At 32.4% G+C, this 25116-nt stretch overlaps 1 protein-coding gene across 7 annotated transcripts in view; it reads left to right on the forward strand.

Annotated features, from left to right (window-relative positions):
* The window catches only part of Efcab7 (EF-hand calcium binding domain 7), a 47394-nt gene extending 23077 nt beyond the window's left edge, over positions 1 to 24317 (forward strand). For all 7 annotated transcript variants that reach the window (XM_071617912.1, XM_071617911.1, XM_071617915.1 and 4 more), the window contains 7 exons: positions 628 to 737; positions 3079 to 3236; positions 5378 to 5511; positions 12669 to 12817; positions 20379 to 20588; positions 22722 to 22829; positions 24120 to 24317. In XM_071617912.1, the coding sequence (XP_071474013.1) occupies positions 628 to 737; positions 3079 to 3236; positions 5378 to 5511; positions 12669 to 12817; positions 20379 to 20588; positions 22722 to 22829; positions 24120 to 24191 (941 nt within the window). In that variant the 3' untranslated portion in view covers positions 24192 to 24317. The remainder of the gene's footprint in view (positions 1 to 627; positions 738 to 3078; positions 3237 to 5377; positions 5512 to 12668; positions 12818 to 20378; positions 20589 to 22721; positions 22830 to 24119) is intronic.
* Positions 24318 to 25116: the final 799 nt, after the last annotated feature.

Raw genomic sequence — 25116 nt, forward strand, 5'->3', positions numbered from 1 at the left:
CTGAGAACTGGTTTTGTATGTGAGAAAAGACAGGAGTTTAAAGATGATTCCAAGATTTTTGGATTGAGCAATCAGAAGAATGAGTTACCATTCCTTCTGATACAGAGATGAGGATAGATGGTGGGGTTTTTTAAGGGATTCAAAAGGTCAAGAGTCCATTTTTACAAACAGAAATTTGGTGAAAATGTCAAATAGGCATTTTGTTATATGGGACTGACATTTAAATGAAAGGTTCTAGCTGGAGATTTTAATTTTGGGGTTGTGAACACATAGATGGTTTCTTTTACCTGGGACCTAGCACAGGTAAGCCAGTGCTAATCCCATCTCTTCCAGAAAAGGTCTGCATTTCTTTGATTTCGGGTATCTTGGTTACTCTGCAGCTTGAGCTTTGGGGAGTTCAAGAAAAGTTAGGATTTTTAGAAAGTGAGTATATAGAGAATGTCTTCATAGGTCATTATATGTAGTATATGGCTTATTGCAAATGTTAAGATGTTTGCATATAAAATGGAATGTGTATTTCTTTTTAAAAAATCCAAGGGGGAAATAACCTAACAGTTTCTTTTTTAAATAGGAAAAGAGCAAAAAGTGATTATTTATTTTAATGTGTTTGGGTATTTTTGTTTGTAGGAAAACTATCCCCTTGGTCATCAGTTGATACTGCCTTATATATTCTTAAGGAAAATGAAAGTCAATCAAATCTACAGCTCGTGTGTTTTACTGAACAACGAAATAGAGAAGTATACATATTTATTTTCTAATTTTAATTTTAAAATATAGTATTAACTCAAGTTTAGGGAAAATTATCATTTTTCTGTATTTTTTTTAATTTATATTCTACCAATTAAGTTATACAGCACTTAAATAAGTATATATATATATATATATATATATATATGTAGAGATATATATATATATATATATATATATATATATGTATATGTGTATATATATATGTTTTATTAATTGTGAAGGACATTTTCTTGTTTGCTGAGATTTTAAAGTATTGAGGATTAATTGGCAGGTTTGACTTCATTACTTGTAAGTTGTTTGAAATCGTATTTTCTTTTCCTCTTTTCTAAATGCCCTATACCTCACATGTGAACATTTTTTTTGTTATGCTTAATAAAAAAGATTGATACCAGTAGATGCCCCCCTCCCAAATACAAGCAATTCCAAAATTTGGAAAAGTTGCTCTAAATGTTTGTCTTACTTATACTAGTACTGCAAAATAGAAAAAGATTACTATCCTCAGGCTTGACTCATAGAGTCTATATTATAGACTCAAAAATTGACTGATGTAAAGAAATGCTTTTAAATGTTTTTATGATACCCTTGGAGTTGTTCTTATATTTTCTAATTATATATTTACTCAAAGGCCAAATATGTGAAGTAGATACATAAATGTGACTGTTTATTTTATGAGGTCTACAAAATACATTTGCTACACAACAACAGAAATAATACTATTCAAGGGCTTACTGCAATATCATATTTAATCTTTATATAGGCCCAACCACAGACAAACATTCCCCTGATGGAATGTTATATAAAAGTCTTTATTGTAGGCTTCCTAACAGACAAGAATAGTTATAGGCAAGAAACAAATAAAATGGCAGAAGTTAATGTTTTGACTCTTCTTCAGAACTGACTACAATGTTAAGTTCAAGATAAAGCATCACCTAAAACAATGGCTTTTCCCATTTTGTTATGGATGAAATTGCTTTCTCATGAGATTGTATGTGTTTAAAAAAAAATTAGTGGTAGCAAGGCCATAATAAAGTTTGAAAGAGTTTCTGTTTACCACTTTAGTATATAGACTTCTGTGTATTGGTAATATGTCATTTATAAAGGACTTTTTAATCTGTATTTTTAGTTTCAAATTATTTAAGAAGAGTTTGGTGCCCATGAAAAACTTTCTGTTTGCCATTCATATGTTAGTAAGCGGCGAAATCTTTTTTTTTTTTTTTTTTTAAAGTCTTGTATATAAGTCCACACCTGGACAATCTAAAAGATTATGGTTTCCAAAAGATGGATTGGTAAATGTTTAGTCTTCAAAATGACCTTCAGTTATATTGATTGTATCTTGTATCAAAGTAGGACATGGTGACCTTAGGATTATGGTTCCCCTTACAAGTCAGGGCAGAAATAATACTGTATTTTGAGTATGAAACTCCAGGATGAACTAAACTATGCCTGGGTTTTGAAATGAATTTTTGGACACAATACCTGACAGAATTCCTCTGGGCTAGTCCATATTAAAGGGCAAATAATTGTGTTTAGCTCTTATACATAATTAGAAAATACATAGGTTTAATATATTTGACAGATGAACCTTGTTTATATGAAATGTTTAGGTTCCAGAAAGCTCTTAGGAGGTATAGAGAGGAATACTATTTGCTTTCTTTTATAGGAAACTAAAATGTTTTCCTATACAAATGTCTTGGTACTACATTATAAATATCTAATATTTGATAGAAAATATAGTTTTATATAAGGCAGGATTATCTGGGATTCTGCATCTTCTTTTAATAGTACATGTTACATAAGTAGTAAAATACCACTCTATGTAATTGGGTTTTTACAAAAATGTTTAATTCATACAAATAATGGACTATTTAAATTTAAAAAATTTTTATTTTGTGTCTTTGGAATCTGGTTTACATATTATATATTTATATTTCAATCCTAGCAGGAAACCATAATCTGGAAATTTTACTTTTCTCAAAGGAGCTCAGTGTTTGCATTAAAAAATTATCCTAAGATTAGTCTTTTTTCTCTTTGAAGACATTTTCATTATAAACATATTTGAAGATTACTGGGGAAGATTTAGAAGATATATAACTTCTATCTATTATAGTTTTAGGCAATTTTTAAAATATATAAAGAACTAAATCCAACAGTCTTGTACTTGGATTACTATTAAGAAAATAATTTGAAGCCTGTGAAAGATTTATAGAACTATAATAGAATAGGTGAACATTGATTTTAAAAATAATTTCTAATGCTTCCCTTTCAGAAGAAAATTAAAAGTCATCAAGACTCATGTTGTTTTGTTTTGTTTAATTCTTTTGAGAAAAGGTGTTTGGATGGACTGGTGAACTAGGACCTGGAATTTACTGGTTAATTCCTTCTACAACTGGCTGTAGACTAAAAAAAGAAAGAAAACCAATAACAGAAGAAGCCCAACTTGTGTATAGAGATGAAACAGGAGAATTATTTCTTACAGAGGAATTTAGGTAAGTTTTTGTTTTTTAAGTTTAAACTGGAGCAGCTGGGCTCAATGGCACATGCCTGTAATCCAGGTTGAGGTAGAAAGATTGAAGTTCAAGGTCGGCTTCTCAGTTTAACAAGATATTGTCTCAAAAATAAAATAAAAAGGGCTGGGGATGTAACTCAAAGGTAGAGCACCACTGGGTTCAATTCCCAGTACAGTTAAAAAAAGATTTGAACTCTAACATCTAGACCAGTAGCCTGTCTTTCTACCTTTCCTTTGTTTAGCTCCCACCCCATCCTCATATTTTAATTCAGTAACTCAATTCTTGTGAAAATGTAGATGAACCTGGAAATTATTATGCTAAAGAAATAAAGCAGGTTCACAAAGACAGATACTTCATGATATTGCTTACATATAGAATCTAAAACAGTAAAACTCATATAAGCAAAGAATAGAATGATAGTTACCAGGGTCTAGGTGTAGTGGGAGGATTGGGAGATGTTGGTTGAAGGATACAAAATTTCATTTAGGCAGGAGGAATAATAATAAGAAGAATATCTGTTGCATAACTGGTGACTATAGTTTACAACATTGTACTGTAAACATGAAAATTACAAAACCACCCTAAGATACCATCTCACTCCAGTAAGATTGGCAGCCATTATGAAGTCAAACAACAACAAGTGCTGGAGAGGATGTGGGGAAAAGGGTACTCTTGTACATTGCTGGTGGGACTACAAACTGGTGTGGCCAATTTGGAAAGCAGTATGGAGATTCCTGGGAAAGATGGGAATGGAACCACCATTTGACCCAGCTATTGCCCTTCTCGGGACTATTCCCTGAAGACCTTACTACTGCTACATCTATGTTCATAGCAGCACAATTCACAATTGCTAGACTGTGGAACCAACCCAGATGCCCTTCAGTAGATGAATGGATAAAAAAAATGTGGCATTTATACACCATGGAGTATTATGCAGCACTAAAAAATGACAAAATCATGGAATTTGCAGGGAAATGGATGGCACTAGAGCAGATTATGCTTAGTGAAGCTAGCCAATTCCTAAAAAACAAATACCAAATGTCTTCTTTGATATAATGAGAGCAGCTAAGAACAGAGCAGGGAGGAAGAGCAGGAAGAAAAGATTAACATTAAACAGATACATGAGGTGGGAGGGTAAGGGAGAGAAAAGGGAAATTGCATGGTAATGGAGGGAGACCCTCATTGTTATACAAAATTACATATAAGAGGGGAATGGGAAAATAAACAAGGAGAGAAATGAATTACAGTAGATGGGATAGAGAGAGAAGATGGGAGGGGAGGGCAGGGGGGATAGTAGAGGATAGGAAAGGTAGCAGAATACAACAGTTACTAATAGGGCATTATGTAAAAATGTGGATGTATAACTGATGTGATTCTGCAATCTGTATTTGGGGTAAAATTGGGAGTTCATAACCAACTTGAATCTAATGTATGAAATATGATATGTCAAGAGCTTTGTAATGTTTTGAACAACCAATGAAAAATAAATAAATAAATAAATAATAGGTTATAAATATTCTCACCACAAAGAATATTTGAAATAACTGCTATATTATTTAGTCTGATTTAATCATTCCACAATATGTGTGTATGATGTTATGAGCCGTGAATATATATTTTTAAAAGAACTTATTCCACTATGCAACTGAAAGTGTCCATCCATTCAAAAATCTGAGATTATCATTAATTTCTGGGTTCCAAACTTTTGACAAGTCAACATTAGTTACACATCTACTAACATCACTCCCACTAGACACTGCCTTTAGAAATAGATCCTGATAGTTGGATTCTATATTTTGATAACTGTCAAATATGGAATCCAAAACTTAGGTAATTCTCCTTTTCCCTTGTTATCCATGTTAAGATTTGCCCATAGGCAGAGAGGAAAGGGAGGAAAAAAAGGAAATTACTAGTATTTATTAAGTTTCTACTCTGTATTAAGATACTATGATTGTTTTAGAAGTTTGTTTATATCATTTATTAGTAGACTGAGCCCAGAATGCACTTGGATACAGGATAGTTCACAAAAGTTACTTCCTTTGAATATTTTCCTCATAGCAACCTTCCTTAGTCTAGTTGTCTTAAAGACAAGAATTAATTTTCTATTTTTATAATTTTAGGTCAACTTTATTAGACATATTTGAAGTAATTGATTTAGATGGAAATGGTCTTCTTAGTCTCGAAGAATATAATTTTTTTGAATTGAGAACAAGTGGTGAGAAATGTGATGAAGATGCTTGGGCTATCTGCAAAGGTAGGCACTTCTCTTTTTCTAATGATGTGTAGAAAAATATATAACATTCTTTTATTCCTAAGAAGCAGCCAAACTTCTCCATGGAATATTATGATAGCATTTAGGATGGTTTAAAAATAGTAGCATTACATGTAGATTATAAAACTTAAAGGTTTATTTTTCTTAAACTGATGATGTGATACTTAAGTTAAAAGAAAATGTGAATTACTTAATTGTAATTTCATCTTTTAACCTATTCTGAGGCTTAAAGATGAAAAAAACTGTCCTAGTTCTTGATACCACTGAGCCATACCCTGTGCCCAGGAGAGGGCAGCAGAGAGTTAATAAACTGGAGTTAAAAAAATTAAGAGGTCCTGAAAATTGTTTATACATTTTAAGAATTTCTTAATGGTATTTTTTTGTATTTGAGTTGAATTAAAAATTTCCATATTGAAGCCCCAAATGCCAAGATGGACAGAAAACATAATTGAAAATGAGACAAAGTCATTTGCCACTTAGGAGGAGTCTGGGATGAAGTAGGACCTGAGTATTTAAATCAAGTTTAAAGGGGAACAACAAAGCCATATCCAACTATAGATTACAGAACAAGAAGTATGAGGAGACCAGAATGCAGCATATGCTGTCCCTGGGATAGTAATATATGCTTCTCAAAATGGTTTAAGCTTGGGTGAGTCGGTGAGCCAGGTTGGAGTCTATTTATCTAAACAGCAAGTAGGGTAGAAATATTATATCATTAATATAAAAATTTTATATTGTACAACTTTTTAGGTAAAAATAGCCAAGTTAAATTAGCCAATGATAACAAATATGTATGTTGATTTATAATATTAAACTTTAACTAAGTTTGATAATATACATAATAGTGTTATCTTTAAGAAGGTATAATTATCATAACTTTAATGATATAATCTCAATTTGTTGGCAACAAAGCACATTCCATAAGAGTGAATCATAATTAGGTTGTTCTTATGGTGAAATTGTTGATAAATAAAATTCTAGTCTAATAGTTTAATTAAATTGGCAGTGTGAAAATTTATACTTTTTGAGAACTTTTCATTTATCAGGTTCTGATCTAAGCAATTCTACATACCAATTCTGTGAGGCAGTGCTATTTTATTCTTACATTACAAATAAGGAAATAGAATCAAAGAGACTGAATAGCTTAGCCAAAGTCACCCAGCAAGAAAGTTTCACAGTTGGGTTTTATAGCTAAGCAGTCAGACTTCAGAACCTTAAGCTTCATGCTATCAAAAAGTTCCAAAAATGTTTAACTTAAAATGATTGGGGAGGTCTGGGGATGTAGCTCAGTGATAGAGTATTTGCCTAGCATGTATAAGGTCCTGGGTTCAATCCCCAGTACCAGATGGGAGAAAAAGATTTGAGGGGAATATCTCCTTCACTGACATTAATAATACTGCAAAGTAATGTGAGCTTTTTATTTTCTGAAATGTTTACCTTCATCATCACATGTAATATTATTTCAATCATTTTTCCCCTTGATAATAAAAATGTTATTTAGCTGTAAGATAATCTTTTTTTTTTGAGATGAGATTTCATTTTGTTGCTGGGGCTGGCCTTAAACTTGGGACTGTAATGCCTTAGCCTCCTGAATAGCTGAGATATAGGTATGCATGCACCAACATGCTAAACTAAGATTATCTTAATTAATTTTTTTTTAGACTTAAAGGTAGCTTCACTTTTATTTTGTTCATAGTCTGTTATTTTGTTAGAGCAGTTTTAGATTTACAGAAAAATTGAGTAGGAAATATAGAGCTCTCCCATATATCTGTTCCCTATCCATCCTCACCAAGTTTCCCTTATTATTAACATCTTCAATTACTATGGTACATTTGTTATAATTAATGAGCCAATATGGATATATTAACTACAAGTTTATAGTTTATAAAAGGGTTCACTCTTGTGTGGGTTTTTATAAATATGTCATGTATCTGCCATTACAGTATTCTACAGAATAGTGTTGCTGCCCTAAAATTTCCCTGAGCTCCATCTATTTACCTACTATCTGTCCCCCATACCTCTGGCAACCACTCATGTAATTTGCCTCTTCCAGAGTATCACATATTGGATCCACACAGTATGTACACTTTTCTGAGTGACTTCTTTAACTTTTAACAATGTGCATTTAAAATTCCTTTAGATCTTTTCATGGTTTTATAACTCATTTTCCTTTTTGCTAAATAATTTCTATTGTATAAATGCACCACAGTTTGTATCTATCCACTCATTTATAGAAGAACATCTTGATGGCTTCCAGTTTTTAGTAATTATGAATACAGCTGCAACAAAACTTGTGTGCAGTTTTTTGTGCAGAGAGGTTTTCAACTCATTTAAATTCATTTTAATTTAGTGATTGCTGAATTGTATCACGAGACCATGTTTAACTTTGAAAGAACTGCCTGTCTTACAAAGTGTCTGATACCAGTTTTGCATTCCCACCAAAAATGAATTAAAATTCCTGTCGTACCACCTTCTCATTAGCATTTGTTATTGTTAGTTTTCCAGATTTGGGTCATTCACAGATAAGTTATATCTTACTATTGTTTTAATTTGGAGTTCTCTAATAACATATAATGTTGAACATTCTTTTTGTTTATTTATTTGCCATCTATGTATCTTCTTTGGTGAAATATCTGTTTAGATCTTTTTGCCCATTGTTTAATTGGGATATTTGTTTTCTTATTATTGAATTTGAAGAGTTCTTTGTGTATTTTGAATACAAGTACTTTTGTTGTGTGGCAGGCCTCTCAGAAAACACACAAAGTCCCAGTTTTGTCCAAATTGAAGAGTCTATTTAGCCGGCTGCTACTGCTCCCTGCAGGATTCATAACTGTCTCTGCAAGGAACAGCCCTGAGCCTGAGCATTTAGGACATTTAAAGGCAAAAACTGCAAAAACCACATCCGGGTTGACATAGTTGTAAGCAAGCAGGTGCAGAAGCTGAATTGGGCAGTTAGCAAGACAATGCAATGGGTAAAATGGTATTTCCCATGGGACTTTCCAGGTTGGCATAGCAGCAAGCAAGCTGAAGGGAAGTGGGTCAAAATGACCCTAATTGAGTACAAGTTAGAGAATGGTTGCTAAAGTCTAGACAATCAATCTCTGTACATTGCCCAAGAAAAATGGAAAGCAAAGAGAACAATTTTACATTGTATAAGAATTGCTATTTTGTGTTTCCAAGTATGCTATGCTAGGTAACTATTAATAGGTACAGAGGCGGGGCTTTCACATGGGAGAAGCATTTCTTACATGATATGGAGTCTCAGTAAAATTGAGTCTGTTTGGTCATTGCCCATGTAGCCTGGCCCATACACTTTATCTGGATGTGTATTTGGCAAATGTTTTCTCCTGGTCAGTGCTTTGTATTTTAATTCTTTTAACAGTGTCTTTCACAAAGCAGACTTTTTTTTTTATTAGAGCGTCATAATTATATATAGTAATGGGGTTCATTTTGACAAAATCATACGTGCAAAGAATTTGTTTTCTCTTTTCCCATATTTTTTTTTCTTCCCTCTTCTCTCCCCGTATTTTCTCTACTGTACTAAACTTCCTTTCTTCTACATACACATAAAGGTGAAATTTCCTTTGGTACCTTTATATATTGATATAACATGATTTTGTTAAATTCACTCCCTTTATCTTCCCCTTTCCCTTCCTTCCTCCCTCTTTTGTTCTCCTTCTATTCCACATCTTCCCTGTATCTTTATGATGTCCAGTTGCCCTTTCCATCCACCGTTTTTTCTTTGTTTTGCTCTAGCTTCCACATATGAGAGAAGACATTTGATCCTTGATTTTCTGAGTCTGGTTTATTTCACTTAGCATGGTTTTCTCCATTCCCATCTATTTACCAGAAAATGCTATTATTTCATTCTTTGTGACTGAGTAAAACTCCATTGTGTGTGTATGTATATATATGTATGTATGTATGTATATGTATATATATATGTGTGTGTGTGTATATATATATATATATATATCACATTTTCTTTATCCATTCAGCTACTGAAGAGCATCTGAGTTGATTCCATAATTTGGCCATTGTGAATTGTGCTGCTATAAATGTTGAGGTGGATGCATGGCTTTAATATGCTGATTTGAGATCTTTTGGATAAGTAAGGAGGAGTCGGATAGCTGGGTCATAAGGTAGTTCCATTTCTAGTTTTTTAAGGAATCTCCACACTGCTTTCTAGAGCAGTTGTACTAATTTGCAGACCACCAACAATTTAAAAGTGCACCTTTACCCTCACATCCTCGCCAACACTTATTTATTATTCATGTTTTTTTTGTTGTTGTTGTTGATAGACCTTTATTTATTTATATGTGGTGTTGAGAATCAAACCCAGTGCCTCACACATGCCAGGCAAGTGTGCTACCGCTGAGCCTGAGCCCCAGCCCCAGCCCCATATTCATGTTCTTGATAATTACCATTCTGACTAGAGTGAGATGAAATCTTAGTGCAGTTTTCATTGATTTGCATTTCCATAATTGCTAGAGATACTGAACATTTTTCATACATTTTTTGGCCATTTGTGTTTCTCCTTTTGAGGAATTTCTGTTTAGTACTTTGCCCATTTATTGATTGGGCTGTTGGCTTTTTTGGCATTGAGTTTTTTGAGTGATTTATATATTTTATTTATATAATCCCCTGTCAGAGGAGTAGCTGGCAAAATTCTCCCATTCCATAGACTCTCACTTCATGTTCTTAATTTTTTCCTTTGCAGTGCAGAAGCTTTTAAATGTAATGGAATCCCACTTATTGATTCTTGGTTTTATTTCTTGAGCTTTAGGGGTCTTATTGAAGAAGTCAGTGCCTGCACCTTTATGATAAGTGTGTTGGATCCTGTGTTTTCTTATAGCAGTTGCAAGTTTTCTGGTCTAATTTCTAAGTCTTTGATCCATTTTTTATTTGACTTTTGTATAGGGTAAAAGATAGGGATCTAAATTAATTCTTCTACATATGGATATCAAGTTCCCCCAGTATTATTTATTAAAAAGACTGTCTTTATATTTTTGGTATCTGTCAAATATCGGTGGCTATAATAATTTGGGTTTGTCTCTGTGTCTTCTATTCCATTGGCCTTCATATCTATTTTGATGCTAATACTATGCTGTTTTTTCTATTATAGCTCTGTAGTATAATTTAAGATCAGGTATTGTGATGCCTCCTGCATCAGTTTTCTTGTTCAGAATTGTTTTGGCTTTTCTGGTTCTCTTATTTTTCCAAATGAATTTAAGGACTGTTGTTTTCTAGTTCTGTGAAGAATGTCATTGGTAATTTAATAGGGACTGCATTAAATGTGTATATTGCTTTTGGTAGTATGATCATTTTGACTATATTAATAATAGACTTCATTTTAATGAAGTCCCACTTAAGAATTTTTATTCTTTCATGGATTATGCTTTTGGTTTGTGTGCTTTTTTTGGTAGGGGGTACTGGGGATTGAACTCAAGGGCACTCGACCACTGAGCCATATCCCCAGCCCTATTTTGTATTTTATTTAGAGACAGGGTCTCACTGAGTTGCTTCAGCGCCTTGCTTTTTGCTGAGGCTGTCTTTGAACTTGCAATCCTCCTGCCTCAGCCTCCCAAGCCACTGGGATTACAGGCATGCACGTCCATGCCCAGCAGTTTGTATGCTTTTGGTGTACCACCTAAAACCCCATCAGCAAACCCAAAATTGTCTGGATTTTCTGCTATATTATCTTCTGGAAGTTTTACAGTTTTGTGTTTTACATTTGAGTCTTTGAGCCATTAGAGTTAATTTTTGTGAAACACGTAAGGCCTGTGTCTAGATTTATTTATTTTTGCATGTGGATGTTCAGTTGTTTCAGTACCACTGTTGAGAATACTTTCTTTTCTTTATTGAATTTTCTTTGCTCCTTTGTCAAATATTAGTTGTTTGAGTGTATTTTAGGTCTTCTATTCTGTTCCATTGAGTTATTTGTCAATTCTTTCTTCCACCAGTACCACACTGTTTTAATTACTATAGTTTTATAGGAAGTCTTAGAGTCAGGTGTTGATACACCTTTTAAACATTGTTAAGTATTAGGAACTTTAAGTTTCAAAAGTTTATTAGTCATTATGAATCTCTATAGTATCAAGACCCACTTTTTAAAGTAAAAATTTTTTGTATTACATATCAAATATTAACTTTTTTCATCTGTTACCACATAGTAGCTCCAAAATTCCTCTTCATAGCTACCATTTCTCTCCATGATTTAATTTCATATTTTTTCCTTGCAAAGGTATAAGTCACTTTTACCTCTAAACATTTTTAACTATTAAACAGTCAACCTGTTTCAGACAGGGTATTTCTCGGTTTACAATAATGCATACAAAAGAGGCATTATATCAAACAAGAAAACCCATTTCCTTTGAGGATATTACAGATGGGAGTTAGGAAATTCAGTCTTACTTATCATAGGACAGTCATCAAAATAAAATTCGTAAATGGCTATTTATTATCCAAAGACACATTTGAGGATAAATATGACAGAGACAAATAAACATATTATAGACAAATTCAGGAATTAAACATATCTAGATACTTACAGGTAAATTTAGTTTTCTAAGAAATAATGTTAAAATGGGCATACTTGCATAGGAAAATTAGTTCCCCTTTATCTAATAGTCTTACAATGGCCAAGTGAAAATTCACTTAAAATTAGATGAATTAGGAATATAGTAATTTCCTTAAGTCTGGCACTATGCACATATCACTTTTTGAAACCCTAGTAGTTTGGACGATCTTATATCAAATTCCTTCAAGTTCTGCTAGGCTTAAGAGGAAAATATACATGAAACATTTTGATTTTTAACTATCAGTAGGAACTGTAAATAGGTAATTTGGAATTTATCCAGAAAAGTTACATTTTTTTTCTAATTTTAGAATACATATGCACTATTTATAATTTCAGAATTTGTTGAAAAAAATCATGTTCCATGATAGTACCAATTCTGAGTCACAGGAAGATAGAAGGTTAGCTCCTAAAGCATGTTTTCAAACATTCTACTTGTAGACTGCTTACAGATTTCTAAGATCACCTTTAAGATAAGCATTAATGAAGAATAATATAGACATATTATTAAATATATGAATTTTTGAATTATGTAAGAAAATATTTTTGGTTGTTTTAACAGAGAATTTCGATACAAGGAAGAATGAACTAACAAGACAGGGATTTATGGATTTGAATCTAATGGAGGCCAATGATCAAGACGGAGATCCTCGAGATCTTTGGGTAACTCTACACTCAATGGGCTACAATAAAGCTCTCGAGTTGACAGAGGTAAAGCATTCTTAAAAGTTTTGCTAAGGATTTAAGTGTTCATAATATTTTACCCCTTGAACTTTTTCCTGACACACAACTTTTGAATTGGTCACTGAAATCCTTGAATTTTAGTTGCATATGAATGAATCATAGGTATAGCAGTATGTTTCTGCTAGTTCCATTCTTGCCTGAATTTTAGTTACTGTAAACAGTTAAATAATTCAGAGACACAAGAGTTTTGAGCATGATATGTAGAAAAAAATTAGTAATTAAAAAATACACTCTTTAATTGGAGATGGCTATTTGAGTTGCTAAAGTCTCTTTTATATAGCAAAACTCTGCTTTAACAGAATAAAGGCTTAGAATAAGGAGAATGTGTCTATAGAAGAACTTGGAATTCTGATCTTTTTATAAATGGTACTTGGGTTAATATTTGTAAAACACCTGGAACTGTTGCTGGCTCATATAAAGCACTAAATATGTTATATTATCAGCTGTGATCATCATTATTAATAACATGATAAGTGTAAAAGTTGAATAAGACAATAAACCTGAGGAGTAACAAAAATTAAGCCTTCCTTCTTGAGTTCTATCTGCATTAGATTTAAAATACAGAATTTAAGAGTTTCAGTTTCAGGCCATATTAGGCAATAATACATTTGTTTATACTCTTAAAAAAATAGTTCTTTTCCATATGTGAATCTAGAGGGCAAGACTAATGTTGACAAATTTAAAATTTTAGGTGCATTGAAACTTTGGTTTAATTCCTAGTTTTGACATCATTCAACATCACTTATAAGCCTGTTTCCTAGGGGGTTTGTTGTTATTTTTTATTTGGGTTTTTTTGTTTTGTTTTGCCATTTTTAGTAATAGGAGACAAACAGTAACAGTAACTCTATATCCTACTTTAATTTTTTTTTTCCTCCAGTGCTGGGGTTCAACCCAGGGCTTCTCATATGCTAGGCAAGAACTTGACCACTTAGCTACAGCCTTAACCCTTATACATTACCTTAATCTAACATTCATTTAGTCTGGCATTTTAACCATAGTATAAGATCAGTATCTAATCTATGAACAATATTGATTCTGCTACACATGCTTTTATCTAATAGAGAAATTGAACAATTTAAAATTTGTAAAACCATTTATTAATGTAATTTACCTTTGAAATTATAGACATGAAAGATTTATTAGATAAATTTTTTTTTGTTTAAATATTTTTAATTGTCAATAGACCCTTATTTTATTTATTTATATGCGGTGCTGAGAATCGAACCCAGGGCTTCACAGGTGCTAAGCAAGCACTCTACCACTGAGCCACAACCCCAGTTCTAAATTTTTTAATTTAAATTTTTATATCGAATAGGTAATATATTTACATTGTTTAAAATTTAAAAGGCAAGAAAATTACATACATTGGAGAGTATAAAAAATGATATCGCCACTCAATAACTGAAATAAAAAGACAAAGCTATATTTATTGCTTACTATAAGGGATTTCTATGTAGGCACACAGTTGCTCCACATAGTAGAATGCATATTTTATTTAACTTAGGTTTGGGGGGAGACGTGAAATTCAGGGGTTGTCTAGCTTTTAAATTGACAGCATCTGGGGAAATATGGTTACTTGCGTGAAACTGTTGATTGGTTAGCGCTTACTGGTGTGAATTTGTCCCTGACTGCCTGACTTGAAAAAGTGAGGAGCTAACACTGGTTGCTTTATTAAAGTGTGTTCACTGAAGTAAGCGTTATTTCTGATTAATTAAACAGGTTAACAACAGTTCTCATGGCTAATATTAACTGAGACAACAGAATAATCATTTTTTTCCTGAAGTTGTGAGAACTTTTTTATTTTCAGTTTCCCCTTTTGATACATATCCTTCTAAAACTGTAGAAGAAACTATCAAAGATCCACCCAACTGCTGCTGATTAAAACTCTTAAGCAAGATTTTATATGTGGAGATCTGACTTAGTTTGTGCATTGATTGGGATTTCATCCTATTATGTGTGAATCATCTGTTGGCATAGTGACTATGCAGAATCATCTTAAGACTCTGGTCAATCGTTTAAAAACTCTGAGACAAACAAATATAAATATTATAAGAAACGACTGGAGGGCACTCCTAGATTATGACCCCAGGTTTTTTAAATGTAGCCAGGGAAACAAGTACTAAAGATTCATTGAGTTTACTTTGTATAGTCTTTTGTAGTTACCGCTCTTTAAAATTTTTATTTATTCTTTTAAATTATATATGATAGTAGAATATATTTTGAGGTATTTATATAAGCATGAAATATATCTTATTTTAATTAGGATCCCAGTCATGTGGATGTACCCAATGTTGAGATTCACTGTGGTATATTCATATATGTACATAGGAAAGTTATGTCAGATTATCTTTCCTTTTCCTATTCTCCCTCCCTATCTTTTATTCCCCTTTGTCTAGAAGAACTTTTGTTCTTCTCTCCCCCTCACCTTGTTGTGGGTTAGCATTCACATAGCAGAACATTAGAAATTTGGGGGATTGGCTTCTTTCACTTAGCATGATAGTCTCCAGACCCATCCATTTACCGGCGAAAGTCATAAAATCATTCTTCTTTATGTCTGAGTAATATTCCATTGTGAATATATACCACTTTTTATTTATTCATTCATCTATTGATGAGCATCTAAGTTGGTTCCAAAGCTTAGCTATTGTGAATTGTGCTGCTATGAACATTAATATGGCTGTGTCACCATAGTATGCTGGTTTTAACTCCTGTGGATATATATCAAGGATGGGATAAAAGGATCAAATGGTGGTTCCATTACTAGTATTTACCTCTTTAAATTACTGTAGATCTTTTTACTTGTAGTATTAATCTAATCTCACTATTAGCATTGGTTGGTCCCTTGGGTTATATAATGTAAATGGGTCATAAGCTATCTGTGGTAATTATTATGTTAACCAAAAGCAGGCAATTTGAAAACCACTAAAGAGTGGTGTAACCTCTATGGATGGGATCACTATCTTCAGGAGGTTTTTTTCCAAAGGAGTTTGTAGTAGTCTCCCATTATCTGAGGTTTGTTAGCTATAGTAATCTGTCATCCTAAGCTTTAATCTGCATGCTATTCTGAGCAGTGTGATAAACCTTACCAGGTCCTGTATTTTCCTGGGATGTGAATTATCCCTTTGCCTAGCATATACATGTTTATACAAGGGGATAATTTAGTAGCCATCTTAGTTAAAGAGGGATTGTCCCTGTATCACAATGCTTGTGTTCAGGTAACCCTTATGCAGTAGCCTAAGGCTATGTTACAATACTTATATCATTCATTTCACTTTATCTCATCAAGTAGGTATTGTGTCATCTCACATCATCACAAGAAGGGTGAGTATAGGACAATAAAATTTTTTTGAGCTAGAGAGATCACATTCACATAACTTATTATAATATATAGGTTGAACACCACTAATCTGTTTTGCTTTTTGTTTTGGGTATTGGTATTGGACTCTCTACCAATGAGCTGTATCCCCAGATCTTTTTTATTCTGAGACATAGGGTCTGGCTAAGTTACCCAGTCTGACTTCAAACTTGGAATTTCCCTGCCTCAACCTCCTCAGTTGCTGGCATGCACCACCATACTTGGCTCTGAAACATTTTTATGGACTGACATGATACCACAAGTGGAAAATTCCATACTAGGCTGAGTGTATAGCTCAATGGTAGAACATGTGTTTAGCATGACCCTGTGTTCAATCTCCAGCACAAAACAAAACAAAATGCCAGAAAGAAAGAAAAAGAAATGGGGCTGGTTTCCATTAATGACAGAGATTTATACATGTGGACACATTGGATTTAAAGGTTGTGTATGAGATCTTTTTTGACTCATACAAGATGTTTTGACTGACTGATTTAGTTAATGCTTGTGATTGCTCTGAGACAAGGAGGCTATTTGGCTCTTAAATTAATGGATAGGTTATGATAGTCAATGATTCCTCCATGTCTTCAACCTACATTTTCCTGTTTGCAAAAAAAGAAATATTTATGATAATCTAGAAAGAAACAATCAGTAATCTTAAAGTCTCTTCTAGTTGGATTGATATATGTCTGTGAAGTCTTTTGCCCATAGTGATTTGGGAACCATACTGATTTCATTGGTAATTTTCTTAAATCACATATAACGTAAGTAATCTAATGTCTATGTGAGCTATAATTTGAACATCTGTAGGAACTGTAATAAATCTTGTCTGGAAATAGATTCTCTCAAATTTAGAGGTATTGTGTTACAAAGAAAGAATAAACAAATTGCTAGTCATAAGTTTTAGGAAAGGATTTAGGATTGTTAGAATCTTATTATTAACTGGTCTTTGTAAACCAAGACAAGTACAATTATTTTTGTTTTAATCTTTCAAATTACTATATACTTTGAATTTGTCTTTTATTCTTTCCCTCCACAGTCACAACCATTTTTTATTTTATTTTATTCTTATTAAATTTTCAACTCAGATTTTAGAATTATAGATTATATAATTATAGATTATATAATTCCCTATTTAAACCCATAAAGGCAGAATCCCTGTCAAAGAAAACATAACCTTTTTATTGGTCTTGCTACAAGGGCATTGCCCCTGTAGTACCATACTTTTTTTCCCCCAGCACCATAACTTGTAAGCTGTTCTTTCATTGAATGTTCATAAGCAAAAGGTAACATGTTTAATTTTCCTTTTTTCCCTATTTCTTTTTTTTATAAAAAGAATTTTATAGTATAAATTTCTTTTGGAATTCAGAATTTGGAAAAATTACTTCATATGTTAGATTATAAGAGCTATATATCATATTTTTATTTCACTTTTATTTTGACTAACAGGTAACTGAGAGCTAACTATTGTGCTAAATTTAAGTAGCATCCTATAATCTAGATTTTATTATTACAGTATTCTCTATCTTCCTTATTATTTATATATTGTTAAAAGTTTTATAATTAACAACTCATAGTTAGTCTTCTTGTTTGTTGCATGCTTCCAATCTTAATTTAGTAGAATTAAGAGAATAAGTAGGAGCTGGGGTTTTAGCTCAGCAGTAGAGTGCTCGCCTATCACATGCGGGGCACTAGGTTTGATTCTTAGCACCATATAAAAATAAATAACTAAATAAAATAAAAGGTATTGTGTTCAACTGCAACTAAAAAAAATTAAAAAGAGAATAAGTAAATAAAAGAGCAAGGTTAAAGACAAAAAATAATAAAAATATAGAGCAGCTATTTTAGTTGTGATAATATTTTATTTTTAAAATTATAGAGAAAATGTTTTAACAAAGATCTTTAAAAATGCTTTGCTTTCAGTGAATCTTTAAATATTGCTACTTTGTTGAATAAAATTGATAACCAAGACAGGGCAGAATATTATCAGAATATATTCAGTACTGAAAAAATAAATTAACCCTCTAAAATGCTACCATCATCATTGTGATTATTATAAATAATATTTTCTTTTGGAATTTTGCATCATAAAATACTTTCATACATATCACTTTATTCCAACAACATTGGCAGAATACATACTATTTATTTCTTTTTTTTCAATGAAGAAACTAAGCCTCACAGAAGTGAATTGACTTCCCCTAGCTCACATAGTGAATAAATGGAAAAGCCTGATTAATAAACCCAGGTTTGTTTGTTTGTTTTTAATTTGGTGCCAGGGATTAAACTCAGGGCCTTCTGTATGCTAAGTGTACACTTTACCACTGAACTTCACCCCTAGCCCCTACCGTCTCTCTTAAAAGGGAGACTTTATTATCCAAAGTTTGGAGTTATTAAAATCTTTTACAGGTTGCAGATGTAGTTCAGTGATATAGTACTTGCCTCGGTTTAATCCCCAGTGCTATAAATAATAATAATAATAATAACAAAAAATTGTGTTGCTATTCATCAAATTAACTTGAAATTTTATCTTTTATTACCCCCAAAAGATAATTGATATGTGTGAATTTATTCATTTTTTCAATATTTGTTGAATATCTACTATGTGATTCATTTGTGAAAGAGATAATGAGTAAAATATTCAAAATTTCTGCCCACATAGAATTTTTGTTCCAAGAAAGAGAATAATTAGAAGAAAAATAAAATAATTTCTAAAGTGTTTTTTTGTTTGTTTGTTTGGTTGGTTGGTTTTTGGTTTTTTACATCAGAGACTGAACCCAGGGGTTTTTAACCACTGAGCCATGTCCCCAACCCTTTTTTTTTTTTTTAAAGAGAGTGAGAGAGGGAGAGAGAGAGAGAGAATTTTAATATTTATTTTTTAGTTATCAGAGGACACAACATATCTTTGTTTGTATGTGGTGCTGAGGATCGAACCCGGGCCGCACGCATGCCAGGCGAGCGCGCTACCGCTTGAGCCACATCCCCAGCCCCCCACCCCTTTTTTATATTTTATTTAGAGCCAGGGTTTGGCTAAATTGCGGAGGCTGGCTTTGAACTCGTGATTCCCCTGCCTCAGCCTCCCAAGCTGCTGAGATTACAGGCATGCACCACCACAACTGTCTCCAAAGTGTTTTTGAAAGAACCAAGCCAGAAGCTGAACAAGAAAACAGTGAGAAAGTGAGGGAACTTGGAAAAACAGAGCAGATCTCTCTACAGAGGTGCTATTAAGCTTTAACCAGTAGGAGAATGAGGTACCCGTACGAAAACATATGAGAAGAATCTGCCAAATGGAGAAAACACTGTGTACAAAGTCCCTAACATACAAATGAGCTTCATTTGTTCTAAGATCTGAAAGATCAGTATAGTTGGAACATAGCAGAGCTGGAGACTGGACTACAGCACATTGTAGGCTAATGTAGGCAGCACATTGTAAAAACTAAAGGTAGACACTAGAAAAACTCAATTCCAATTGCAGAAAATATTTTTAGATATCATATTTTATAGGTGTTCTGGGCTATGTTTGAATTGTAAATGTATTTTTCTACCTGAGATATTTTTAGTATGCTATGTCCATGCACTATTTCAGTTGTAAACATAATAATCTCTTCAGAACCCTTGATGAATTCTTTCTGTATCCTTAATATTAGAAAAGGCAATTAAATAAGATGTTATTAGGACTGAGCCAAATGGTGGGGTAGGTAGTATTGTGGCTTAATGGAGGTATTATTGTTTTACTAGGGGTGATATTGTTTGTTTGTTTGGTTTTTGCAGTACTGGGAATTGAACCCTGGGGCACTCTTCACTCACCTGCATCCCCAGCCCTTTTATATTTGAGACCAGGAATTGCTAAATTGCCCAGGGTGGCCTTGAACTTGCAATCCTCTTGCTCTAGCCTCTCAAATCACTAGGATTACAGGTGTATGCCACCATGCTCAACTTTTTCCTTCCTTTTCTATGAACAATATCAGTTAATAGGCTACCAAAGAGTTAGAATCTCATGCTTTTTTGTCAATTCATAATACTGAAATTTTTCTCTAAGGTTTATCAGAAGGAAAAGCTAGAAAGTTTAATGCATCTTCTGAAATCATATGATAAATATATTAAAAATAAATTAAGTAATTTATTTTAAATTCTAGCAGAAGGCTAAAACAAGATTTTCTTTTTCTTCCTTATCAGGCATGTCCATTTGTCATTGATGTCTATGCAGAAAAATGCAAGCCAAGAATTAAAGCTGTCCATATGGAGGGATGCAGTGGGCAACTTGAGAAGGCCATTTGTAAATCTGTCCTTAACAAGGGTGATACCAAAGTAATGGATGGCTATGAAAATATAATCATACATACTTATAATTGTGACACCTGGATAACCTCAGTTATTGAAAATAAGGTATCAATTATGAGGTGGTTCTCCATGTTTTGCTACAAATTTTGCTAATGTTATCTTCTGTCTTACTTTATTTTTGACATGGTAATTAAATATCCCACTATATTAATAATGCTTATAATGGACAAATATTCTTTTTTTTTGAAGTTTTTAAATTGAATTGACCATGATAATTCTTATAATTTTTTTTTTTAAAGAGAGAGAGGATTTTTTTTTTAATATTTATTTTTTACTTTTCGGCGGACACAACATCTTTGTTTATATGTGGTGCTGAGGATCGAACCTGGGCCGCATGCATGCCAAGTCGAGCGCGCTACCGCTTGAGCCACATCCCCAGCCCAATTCTTATAATTTTTAAAGACTTGAGATCACTCTTTTAAAATAGGAAAATAAAATATTTGGAAATCAATGAAGATAAAACATAATCTAATACAAAGTGTTTAGTTTGTTAGGGTCTACCAGAAAATGTAAAACATGGTCTCTGCTTTCAAGGAGTTTATGGACTAGCTAGAAAGACAAAATTAGTATTTTTGAAAGAGATCAGAGAATAATTAAATGGTAAATTATATACTACTGTTTATATGTACAGTAATTTTATTCTATGTGTATCTCTTATAGCTATTTTTAGTTTGGACTATAGAAGTTAAGAAATATTGTGATGAGGGGGACTGTCATGTGGGATTTAAGCATTGGTAGATGACTAGAATTTAGATACACTAGGAGACAATCTATAGAAGCAAGGCAAACAGTGTAAGGAGAAATATGGGGAAGAATCAGTATGAATTACAAAGGAAAAAGCGAATAGCTGCTTTATAGAAGCAGACAGCTTTGTTGGAAGTACTAGGAAGGAAAATAACATTGATACGTAGGTCTAGATATATATATTATCATGAAAACAAGATAGAGGAGTTTGGACTTGAAATAAGCTAGGGTCTCCAACTAGTAAATTTCAGTCTTCAAATGGATCATAAAGTCTTAAGTTCCTAAGATCCAGCATATTTCATTTTCTGCCTTCTGTGTTTCATTAGGATTAAAACTATGGAAGGGAATCAATATCTTATCCCATTCTCTCTGTTCTGATATTATCCACCATTGCATATCTCTCTACTTCTTTACCTCAAGAAAATTTAAATAAACTTCCTTTACCAGAATATGGTTAATAATACATTTTAGAGCCTACCATGTGCCAGGTATTTACAGATATTAAGGCATTTACTTCTCACAAAACCCTATGAGGTAAGTACTATCCTTGTTTTACACACGGAAACCTGAAGCACAGGGAGATAAAGTAACTTGCAGAAGGTTATATAGCTAAGTAATAGAAGACTTGAGAAATAAATCCAGATAGTCTAACATAATACTTTGTAGCAATCATAAGGGAATGATCAGGCTCTTTAGCAGAAGAATATTTTGAGGCTTGCATCTCTTCTGCTTATCAGTTTCATTCTGCCTTATTTTGCTTCCTATTCAGCCTAGAGGCCATTATTATTTTTCTTAACTCAATTGTCACTTCTTCCATAAAGTCTTCCTAGAAACCTAGTCTATACTAATGTTGATTTTCTGTGTTTCTGTAGTTCTTTAGGAATACCTCTGTTATATGTCTTAGCAAAATGTTTTGTAATTGTTATTTTATTTGTATTCCCTAGACTATGAACTATCTCAGGAATTGGATCTTTTATATCAGTGTACCTAGAACCTATAACCGTGCCTAACACACAGCTAATATTAAATAAATATGTTTATTGAATGAGTGAATGAGGAAGTAACACAATTTAATGGATGTTTCAGGCATACTAATTTGAAGATAGTATCAGAGTGAATGAAAGGCAGAAAAACTAGAAGTAAAAGAAATATAGACTATTATTGTAATAAACCAAGGATAAGATAATGTGGCCTTAATATATATAATGGCCTAGGAATGAAGATAAGTGAATATCCAAGTCACATTTAGAAGAAAAGAGGATATAGTTGGTGACAGATCAGAAAGACTGAGGATACAAAATTCAATGGAGCTAGTTTGTATGAATTTGTAATGGACCATATTATATTACAACAAAATTTCAGGATTTATTCTGAAGTTTACATATGTGTGTAATTTATTAAAGAAAAAACTAACAACTTATGAATTTTTTATAGTCAGATAATAAAGTGATTATTCACATCAACAATGAGCTGAGTAAAAACTGCATAAACAACAGAGGACTAAACGTGTTTGCAGTTGAAGTGGCACCAAAATCTACAATGGTAATGCATTACTTTCTACTCAAAGCTTTTGTCTCATTTCCTTGACAATGATTTTTGCTATTAATGCTATAAATAAACAAATAGATATGAGATGAAGTGAAAAATTATTTTGTAAGTGTAATATTCACATCGGTGTCATCCTGTATCCAAAAGACACAAGACTTTGGTTCTAATTAACTCTATTTGGTTGAATGGCTATGGGAAGTTGATGTATTGTGTCTGTTTCAGTCTCCTTAAAGGTAAAATTAAAATAATATCACTAGTTTTAGGTACTTCACAAGGTTATATAAAAATAAAATGATATACACGCAAGCACTTTTGAGCATCTATAGGAAAATGCAAAGTAATATTAATGATAGTATTGATAGTAATAGGAATTTTAATAACCTCAAATATTTTTATCTACATTAAAATTTCCTGAGATTACCTGAGAAAGAAATTCCTCTGAGTTTTAGATAAGCCACTACATCAAGACTAAGAATGAGCTATAGTTCTGGTATTAGCAGAATTCTGGGTTTCTGATTTAGCCATGAATTCTAAGGCAAGGATAGATCAGTAGACTTCCAAGCTCTAGTGAAGAAACAAAAGAAATAATTGTTTATTCTTACCCTTTCTTCTCCATACTATCCATGGAATTCTAAAACATTCTAGAATGATTCAAGGTAAAGCATAAAGAAAGATTATCTTTTATATTTCTCCATTTAAGATTTTAGGAGCTGGGTGTGGTGGTGCATGCTTTTAATCCCAGCAGTTTGAGAGGCTGAGGAAGGAGAATTTTGAATTCATAGCCAGCCTCAGCAAAAAAAAAGTACCAGATTCAGCCAGCCTCAGCTAAGCAACTCAATGAGACCCTGTCTCTAAATAAAACACAAAATAGGGCTGGGGACATGGCTCAGTGGTCTAGTGCCCCTGGGTTTAATCCCTGGTACCCTCGCCCCAAAAAAAGATTTTAGGAAGAAATGCTTAGTGAGGAAAGGATTATTTATTCCATATTCCACCACCCATCTTCATCCATATTACACACATAGACTAACAAGTACTTTGTTAAGTAGGCTTTTACACTTTATTCTGATAGATCTTAGACAAATATTATTGAATTTTATCTGCATAGGTTTTGTTTTTGTGTTGCCTTGCTGTGTTGCCCAGGCTAGTCTCAAAACTTGTGAGCTGATCATCCTGCCCAGCCTTCTGGGACTAAGGCACAGAGATATTTTTATATAAGGCATAGAAATATTGTCCTATTGAAAATTAGTACAAAAAATTAAATGTTTTCTATATTTTTTTATGCAGGTTTGTCAACATGCAATGCCTCTGAATGAACATCAAGAATGGCTATATTGTTGTGTATATTCCCTTATTTAGTGGGTAATTTCACTTGGTGTTATCAAGCTAAGAATTTTTTTCGATTTAGCCTTTTATTTATTTATTAACTAAATGTCATTCGGTTTAACTGATGTACCTAATTAAAATCTATTTAATTTATATACATTTATATATTATGTCATTATATACTTCATTATTAAAATATAAATAATGTTTTTAATGTGTGGTCTTTTTATTAATTTAGTGGGAAATCTGAGCACATTTTGTTTATGAAGAGTAAATAAAATTTATACAATTTTTTAAAAAGTAACGTTTAATGAATTCTGTACTTTTGTATTATCTTACTCATAATAAAGCTAAACCATAAATATAAAAATAGCCATTTAATTTTCCAGTCATAAAAAAATTAAGGCAAAATTTGGAGAAATTTTTTTCTATGTTAGGAATCCAGAACCTAATAGTAGTAGTAGGAATATTTTGTTCTAGCAGTTAATTTTTTAAATAATTTACTTGTTGCTTTTAAGTAAATATGCTTTAACATAATAGGAATTATATATATTTTTAATATTTAATGAAACAGTACATGACATGAAAAATGATATTAAGCAAGTAAAAACTGTATGGCAATATGAATAACAAAGTGCTTGGCCAGGAAATGTTAACTTCTGAAATATAAATACCGTATGGCAGACATTATTTTTGTACCCAGTACATGTTAGTACATAGTTTAAATGTCACTTGGCTTTTTGGCCTTTGATTTAGATATCTTTAAAATGGGTTGTTATTATCTAGCAATTTGAACTCTACAGATGATATGTCTTAAAAAGTAGTGAAATGTGAAAACATTTTATTATTTATCATATGTTTTATAAATCCAATTATGTGGCCATCTATTCTATTTCACCAGGATTGAGTTACAGGAAATTGTCTATTATATTAAAAACAAAGTTTTTAGCTTTGGGTT

Source organism: Marmota flaviventris, chromosome 10 (assembly GCF_047511675.1).
Source record: "Marmota flaviventris isolate mMarFla1 chromosome 10, mMarFla1.hap1, whole genome shotgun sequence".
Taxonomy (NCBI): domain Eukaryota; kingdom Metazoa; phylum Chordata; class Mammalia; order Rodentia; family Sciuridae; genus Marmota; species Marmota flaviventris.